Source organism: Monopterus albus, unplaced genomic scaffold, assembly GCF_001952655.1.
Source record: "Monopterus albus unplaced genomic scaffold, M_albus_1.0 scaffold98.1, whole genome shotgun sequence".
Classification (NCBI taxonomy): Eukaryota; Metazoa; Chordata; class Actinopteri; order Synbranchiformes; family Synbranchidae; genus Monopterus; species Monopterus albus.
Window position 1 is genome coordinate 1,241,801 of NW_018127978.1, and position 8,422 is coordinate 1,250,222.

Consider the following 8,422-nt stretch of genomic DNA (forward strand, 5'->3'; position numbering starts at 1 on the left):
CGCGTCTGTGTGGTTTTTAGGAAGAACATTTTGACACAGCAGTTTGATATTAAACACAGGTTCACTTTCATAAATTCAGCTCTGAAAGGAGCACGGACCCCAGATGTTAAACAGCTGTCGTGACAGAGGTCAGCACGGTGTTTAAACCTGAAGCTTGAAATATGTTTTTCTAAAAGCTACACAGTGTAACTTTGAATGCAATTTTTGGTCCAGTACCTTGTTTGTGATGATGCAGATTGTGTGTTTGACTGTGTGAATGAGAATCAGGGTCAATTTAGTGTAAATGAACTAATCCTGTGTCCAGCAGGTGAAACAGTCACATGAGGAGGCACAGAGCTGTTTGAGAATAAAGGAATATGTCAACATTTTACACCCTCTAGTCTGATGTCTGTTGTTTGAGCTGGGGTGGAGTTTCACACCTGTCAGACAATCTGCACTTTGTTGTCCTGAACAGCAGCTTCACCAATAAACTGATTCATTGCCATGTAAATTCAGACTTTGAGCGCCAGAGGGGAAATGTCTGTTACAGCAGCACAGAGATGGTGGCGGAAAGAAGAAAACAGATTTAACATTTTGATTGAAATAAATAAAGTTTGGCTAAATTCTATACTTAGTCTGCTTTCGAACTAGAAGGAAGAACGCAACCAATGCAGCAAACAGACACTAAAATGAGTCTTTATAAAGTGTTAATGCGCTGTTGTTTGGTGTTTCATGAGAGTCTTTATAAAGTGTTAATGCGCTGTTTGGTGTTTCATGACGAACTTGTTTGTAGCCACCCGGTGCCCAGAGAATACGTGACGTACACGCGGAAGTATTTTCATGCACCTGCTACAGAGCGAGAAGACGGAAGACGCAGGGTAGGCCAGGTAAACGCGACCACTGGCTTTATGTTCATGGTTTAATGTGTTTGGCTTGAGCTGAAGTTGTGGCGTAGCCTGAATAACACGGATGTGAACCACTGCTTTCATCTATGTTTGCAGTGTTTAGGTGTTAGCGATAGCATCATTAGCTGCTGGGTTGCTAACGGCAGCTAGCGAATGTTAGCAGTCAATATGGCAGCTGTTAGCTAGAACGAAACGGAAATGAGGTGAATGTTGACGTCAAGTTTAAACCATTAAAATGGTGAAACAAAACTACGGAGGTGAAGTTATATATGTTGGGCAATTTCAATAGGATGAGCGAAGAAATATATAAAGGGACATCAAAATAATACGATTGTGATTAGTCATGAAGCGTTAACGGTGTCTTATTTTGTAATTCCTCAGAAATCGGGGTTAGTTTGGGTAACTTGATGGTTTCTGACGTTACCATAACGCTTAATTAAAAACGAAAAAAGTCCAACACAGAATCGCCTTATGACGTTATGGCAATTAATGTATGTGATGTTCACATTGAAGATAAAACGGTACCAACAGTGAGAGACCTTCAAGTATCCGGTTACCGGAAATGGTGCTGTTTTACTCAGTCACCCATAGATGTACATCTATGTCTGTCACCAATGTGACATTTTAGCTACAAGTTTTTTTTCAGGTTTGTACGATTTTACAGTTTTAAAAATGTAGCACATTTGTGGGACTGAAATATTTTAGTGGTTTGTGTATCATACAAAGCATGACTGTATTTCCATGCATGCGGTTTTGTCAGAGAAAGTAGTGTCACAATAACATTGATTCTACTGTATCATTCAGGCAGTATCAATTCATAACGTTTGCTGTGCTGCACAATGAACTGAATGTTGGCTGAGGGAGAACCTAGTTGTTGCACTTCCCTGTTTAGTGTATGTCTGTCCGTCTTCTGCAGTAGAAGCAGCAGAGATGACCAAGCAGCAGAGTCCAGTAAAAGCACCCCACTGGAGCAGTGTGTGATGCGTTTGATGCTGTCATTGCTCTAGCTTCTGCAGAGCATTTGATGCTTCAGGATGCAGATCCTGGTGGTGAAGCTGCTTGGCCTTCTGGGATTGTTCGGCCTCATGCTGGCAGGTGTACTGGTCCCAGTTCGCCTTCTACTGATCAACTACAACAAGGCGCACACATACAGGAGGGCTCTGTCTTTGTGTAACTCATTTGGAGGCGGTGTGTTCCTTGCAACATGCTTCAATGCTCTCCTGCCTACCGTCAGAGACAAGGTAACTGTTTCCTCTGTGACTGTACTTTTATGTCTCACTGTATTTACCATGTGGTCATGTATAGGGGTGTCAGTCAGATAACCGGTGATTCGATGTCATTGATGCCAAGCATAAACATCCATGTTTCACTCTTAATTCAGCTCACTTTTCTGTTGACAACAAACTGGTCAACAAGCGATACAGTTACTCTGACTGGGAATTCACTCTAAAGTGAGACGAGTGGCTCATATGCTACTGAAGTGTTTGATTCGTTCAGGCCACATTGACTCCGACCTTTGCGCAGTGTCTGCCGTCAGAACAGCTGCCGAGCAACTGCAGAAATGTACTGGACAAGAAGAGTAATGCTGTAGGCTCATCAGGAAGAACCTGGCCATGTTGTTTATGGATTTCTTCATTTCCTGCTCAGTACAGAGGGCAGGGTGCACTGTGATGGACAGTTTTACTTTTTCCCAACAGTGTGTAGACTAGTAACAATTAAGAAAATAATCTTGGTGTTAATCGATGTGTAGTTAAACCTAGTGTTAGCTGCGGCTGATCCTCAGCTTGTGTCTCTCTCCTCAGGTGGGTGATGTTTTAAAACAGCTGCAGATCAGCAGCGACTATCCCCTGGCTGAGACGATGATGATGCTCGGCTTCTTCCTCACCGTCTTTGTGGAACAGACCATCCTCACCTTCAGGAAGGAGAAGCCGTCCTTCATTGACCTGGAGACCTTCAACGCCGGCGGCTCAGAGGCCGGCAGTGACTCAGAGTACGACACGCCCTTCATCTCCTCGGCACAGGACTCCCCAGGTGGTGGGAGTGGTCACCGCTCGCGCGGTCACCAGCACAGCCATTTCAGCCCGGTTGAGCTGGCAGGGGCGGGGCCTCTGCGCCTCGCCAGTCTTGTTCTGGCTCTTTCGGCTCACTCGGTGTTTGAGGGCCTGGCGCTCGGGCTGCAGGAGGACATAGCCAAGCTGGGCAGCCTCTTCCTGGGTGTGGCAGTGCACGAGACGCTGGCCGCCATTGCTCTCGGGGTCAGCGTGGCCAAGGCGTCACTTGGCATGAAGGATGCCGCCAAGCTGGGTGTCATGGTCAGCCTGATGATCCCGCTGGGCATAGTGGTAGGAATGGGCATCGAGTCAGCTCAGACGCTGGCAGGCAGTGTGGTGTCGGTGGTGCTACAGGGACTTGCCGCCGGCACCTTCCTGTTCGTCACCTTCTTTGAGATCCTGTCCCGAGAGCTGGAAGACAAACGGGACCGACTCCTCAAAGTGCTCTTCCTCATCCTCGGATACACAGTGCTCACCGCCCTCATCTTCATCAGGTGGTGACAGACAGAATGTCATCGAAACACACAGCAACACCAAAGAAAAACTAACAGCTCTGAGAGACGGAGGCATGTGGAGCCACTGTTGGTTCAGCTTCAGTGCCTCCCAATGATTTGTGCTGAGAACACAGACTGTATTTATTCTGGTGTGAAGAAGCCTCAGCTGTCTGTTTCAAACAGATGTATGACTACGCAGCCGGTTAGTCTGTGATACGGCGCTCAGGCTTGACTCTGCTGACCTCTGTGCAGTTTCCTTGTGAACAGAAAATTTCTTTACATTCAGAGGCTCTCACCAAAACTCTGTCTCCTATGTTTAACTAATATATAGAATACAGCAGTAGTCAGTTAATCAATTAACAAAGCATATCGGTAACTGACCACCAGTTAAACAAAACGTCTACCTGGGCTGTAGGATGATAACAGGCCTTTCACAATTTTCTGACATTTTATAGACAAATAACTGATTAATAGTGAAGCAGTCTGTAGATTAGTGGCTGATGAGTTAATCATTAGTTGCAGCCACAGAGTAAATTTCCTCCTGAATCATTCAAAGCTGATTTTTGTAAGAATTTGTAGCTTGCGTTGTTTAGGTCCATGTTTAATTCTAACAGTGCCCGGCCTTTGTTGGTCTGTCGCCCACTGAGCTGCTGCTACTGATCTAGACCAATCCACCTTGACCTTCTCACTTGGTTGCAGTTATGTGCAGGTGTATTCCATGACCCTGTGATATCACTGCTGGGCGTGGTTACAGGTGCAGCAGAGTGTGACTGAACAAACTGTTCACACTCATGTTGTCTTACAGGGAAACACAGGCACTACTGTAGGTGATACATGGAATAGTAGATCTCATTTAATCGAGATGGGCTCTTTGAGCTTTTTCTTATATGCAGTGTCTGCTTTATTAGGCACACCTGTACAGTCCATTCCAGCCCAGCTACTGTCGGTTTGTGTGATTGACTTTCCATAGAGAAATGCTTCCATTAATGCGTTATATTCAGAGGTGTTTCTAATATTCTGACCACCTCAGATGTAAATTAGGAGGAAAACCATTAGAAACACCTCAACATGTACTCCAGTACAACACCACTTTTGACTAATGCGGACACTGCGCTGCCAACAATTGAGCCTGTAGTATTGAATTGTCATAGATTGTCCAGGTGTACCTAATAAAGTGGTCAACAAATGTGTATTGAAGCAGTTTGTAAGATACTCCTGCGTTTTACAAACCTGCTGAAGTCCAGATGTTTCAGATCAACTTGTGAATAAACACACTGGAGCCTTTTCACAGTGGATCCATGAACACGTTTATATTGTCCTTTTCATTGTTGGATGTGTGAATGTTGTCACTTTGGTATTTTTGATTGTTTCTGCCATTTTATCTCGTTTCTACTGTGTTAGATGAAATTAAACAGATTACTGCCATTCTCGGTATTTACAGCATATGTTGATGTGTTTATCTGGAGCAAACGGTTCCAGAGCGCGTGTCTGTGCCCGTGCCCGCGCCCCTGTCAGTCTCGGCCCAGCTCCCTCTCGGTTAGCTCTGTGGTCTCCACCTTCTGCGGGAAATGTGTGGCTCTGGAGCCGCTGAATGATCCACTGTGTTCACCAGGAAATGGAAATGCTCAAGTAAATACCACGTGCCTCAGAACTGCATTTAAGTACAGGGGCCCAGTTACTTTCCACCACTGACAGTAAACGAAGTCTCTTCAGGTTAAATCAGTCCGACAAAGGAGAAGAAACCTCTGTTCTCTCTGACTCGCCAGTTCAGTCAGACGGAACCAGCCAGTGGGCCGGGTCCGGCAGAAGGACCAGGTGCCACACAAAAGACGTGTGAGGTTTTATTCCGCCTCTTTAAGCCTCTTAGTCACCGTAAGTCTGCCCCCCTGCAGCCGGTGGCTCTGGTCAGACCGTGATGATTTAATCCTTCAGTGGAAAAGGGTCGCGCGTCTCTGGCTGTCCCGGGTTTGCCACTGTGCCAGCCGCGCACACAAATTGAGACCACCAGAAAAGAACCGGAATCCATGGATGAGCTGCTGCTGCCGAGCGGCACGGAGGAGGAGGCGAGCCCCGATAACAGCCCGTACGTTCCGGGAGCCGCAGGGAGGACGATGGGGGACCGAGTCAGGACTTTCCTCCAGCTGACGGTGAGCAGAGACCTGAGGAGCAACCTGAGGCATTTCTTTAGGAGGAACGGGCTGCTGACGCTGTCGGTCATCGCCGTGCTGACCGGCGGCGCACTGGGCTTCTTGCTGAGAGGAACTCAGATGTCCACACAGGTACGACTCGCCTCTCAGTGCGCAGCCGCACCATGCCCACACTCTCCTTTAACTGTCTGCTCACGACACACCTGAGCGAGGTTTCAGCTTCCAGCTGCTAGTTAAACAAAGGTTCAGACCCGTGTACTTGGTCGGGAGAACAGTATCTGGTCTAATGGAAAGAAAGAATGTGTTTTTGCAAATATGTGGTCCCTGGCACCTGGGCTTGTGCCCAGTCAGCTCGTTCAGGGATCCACCCGTGAGTATATGGGCCAGACTTGGGCCAAGGACGCAGGTGTACATCATACTGGGTCATAATCTTTCACTAGAAAAACTGTGGAACCAGCTTCAGTTCCCTGTAAAGTGTGGTGTGAGCTACACACCAAATCTTTCCTTTAGTTTAGTCTGAACATCTCTGAGCAGGTCAGTAGCACTGAGCCTGAGCTAGGGTACCATAGATACATCCAGAGCCAAGAAGGGTTGTGTCATATTCAGAACAAACACTGTACCACAGCAGCTGAACTGCACATTTCTGGTTTTATCCAACAAGTTCAACATTCAGCTTCACCCCAGCGGCAGCAGAAACTGAAGGGTGAAGGATGCTGCCACAAAGCTAAACTAGCTCCTGTTTTGGCCCAGTGCTTATTGAGGGATCCCTAGCTGATAAATATTTTGTGAAGCATTCCTCTCATTTATCACCACAGGCCAAGATCTACTTCTCGTTTCCCGGAGAGCTGCTGATGAGGATGCTGAAGATGCTCATTCTTCCTCTCATCACATCCAGGTAGGTCAGATAAACCTCTGAGGGGCTTCAGGGCAAAAACTTGGTGTTGGGCCCTTATTGACCCCCACAGTAGAGGTCAGCTTCAGGATTTACACAGAAACCAGCCTGCAATCTCAAAAACTCATGCTGCAAACTAAAATGAACTAAAACTCAACTTGTAAATCTAGGCTAACAATTCTCTGCTTCCAGTCATATGCTGCTTTTCACTTAACCTCAGAGGTCAGAAGTCGAAGCTGGGAATGATGTCACACCCCAGCTGACCGCGTTCCAGTACGCCAAGATGGAAAACCATCATGGATGGGGTTTGCTGTTATCTAGTTTTAGTAATACTAGTTTATAACAACGCATTATATGGTGTTCGCACATCCAAACATCATGGCAACAATCCAAAAGACAAAGGTTGGATATTACTGTTTGTCCTACTGTTACAGTAAGACACAAATAAGACAGAAGTGCTAATAAATGATCACTACAGCTTTCACCACTGCTTTCTCATGGTGCAGCCATCTTAGATATTAAAGTCTGTAGGAATTCCGACTTCAGGGGGCATTGCAGTTGAAATTTTTGACTGGGAACTTGGAAATTCTGACTTCAAAAGGAATGCAGCCTTTGTGCTAAGCTAGGCTAACAGTTCCCCTCTGCTTCATAAACTAGGCTAAACATCTGATCTGTTGCTGACTGTAATAATTTGATTGTGCAGTTTGATGTCGGGTCTGTCATCAATGGAGTCAAAGGCGTGCTGTCGGATGGGTGTCCTCACTGTCACCTACTACCTGTGGACCACCTTCATTGCCGTGGTGGTTGGTATCGTGCTCGTCATTATCATCAAACCTGGTATGGGGACAGAGATGGAGAGTAACCGGCTGGGAGGGGGGCCTGTCATGACCTCGGCCGATGCCCTTCTCGATCTCATCAGGTGAGAGCTTCCACAGGCGGGTTTAGGTGAGCTTTGCTGAGAATCTGCTAGCACCTTCTCTCCCAGCAGATTTCAGAAATGCAGCAGGAGATCGAGAGAGCAATGAGTAGGAAGTGTGACACTGAGGGCCAGGAGTCACAGGGATGCCGAGCACTCAGTGTAGCACAAACAGAGTCCGAGCTGACCACCATGATGTTCCTTTAGCTGAGCTAGCAGCTGATCATCCACTGACTCAGATTAACTGATTTTCTCTGCTTTCCATCACAGTGAGCTGAAGATCTCTGTGTTTTGAACCATTATTTATTGTTGTGTGCTGTTTTTTATTGCTAAGTGTAGCCAGCAGGGTTTGACAGAGCACTGGTACAGCCGGCCATGAGTCGACTGAAAAACAGCGTTCAACAAACTGTAGAAAACTCACTCTCACACCCTCATCAATCCAATTAGAAACATGGCTGATCAGTGTATATTTAGTAATCCTGCAGGGATAAGTGACAGATTAAGAGAGTCGGCGGTGGTGGGATGTTGTGATCTCTGCCACAGCACGTTGGCAGACCATGCTCTCGTGCCACGTTTTAAAAGCACACCCAGTTTTGAAGGTGTATCAGGGGCAGGTCGAACACATCCTCATCCTGTTGACCTCTGACCTCTGCTGAATGTCTGTTGATCTGCATGTTTCCCTCCATATTATCATTGTTTACCTTCCTGCTGTTACACCAACACCTCATAATACTTCCTCTGTTAGATCCAGCTCCTTGCAATGTTCATTCCAGTCACTCGGGTAAAGAACATCACAACCAACCAAAGACAAACCAGGGATAGCTGGGTGCATGTCACCAAGGTCACTGTCCAAATCACAGAACATTTGGAAGAGAATCAGCACCTCCAAATCCGAAGCCATGGTTCTCAGTCGAAAAAGGGTGGTTTGTTCCCTTCAGGTTGGTGGAGGAGTTTAAGCATGTCGGGGTCTTGTTCACGAGTGAGGGAAGGATGGAATGGGAGATTGACAGGCGGATCGGTGTAGCTTCTGCAGTAATG

The 8,422-nt window shown here is 46.7% G+C and overlaps 2 protein-coding genes across 5 annotated transcripts in view; both read left to right on the plus strand.

The window, feature by feature from the left end:
- Window positions 1–734: 734 nt before the first annotated feature.
- Window positions 735–4,742, plus strand: LOC109965207 (zinc transporter ZIP3). Of its 4 annotated transcripts, none has more exons than XM_020609053.1 (3): window positions 735–866; window positions 1,801–2,125; window positions 2,687–4,742. In XM_020609053.1, the coding sequence occupies exons 2-3, from the start codon at window positions 1,919–1,921 to the stop codon at window positions 3,434–3,436; spliced, it is 957 nt and encodes a 318-aa protein (XP_020464709.1). In that variant the 5' UTR covers window positions 735–866; window positions 1,801–1,918; the 3' UTR covers window positions 3,437–4,742. The 4 variants fall into 4 exon arrangements, with proteins under 4 accessions (XP_020464709.1, XP_020464712.1, XP_020464710.1 ...); XM_020609056.1 differs by having other exon boundaries at window positions 1,804–2,125; XM_020609054.1 differs by lacking the exon at window positions 735–866 and adding an exon at window positions 876–1,530.
- Window positions 4,743–4,945: 203 nt separating this feature from the next.
- Window positions 4,946–8,422, plus strand: part of slc1a8a (solute carrier family 1 member 8a) — a 10,351-nt gene continuing 6,874 nt past the window's right edge. Inside the window, 3 exon segments of the mRNA XM_020609051.1 lie at window positions 4,946–5,708; window positions 6,392–6,471; window positions 7,172–7,387. Of these exon segments, the coding sequence (XP_020464707.1) occupies window positions 5,454–5,708; window positions 6,392–6,471; window positions 7,172–7,387 (551 nt within the window). The 5' untranslated portion in view covers window positions 4,946–5,453.

What these genes read in the sequence shown, in the direction of transcription:
- LOC109965207 (XM_020609053.1), top strand. Translation starts at nt 1,919, where the DNA reads ATGCAGATCCTGGTGGTGAAGCTGCTTGGCCTTCTGGGATTGTTCGGC. An exon ending in TGCCTACCGTCAGAGACAAG is followed by an intron (nt 2,126 to 2,686) that starts GTAACTGTTTCC and finishes CTCTCTCCTCAG; the next exon opens with GTGGGTGATGTTTTAAAACA.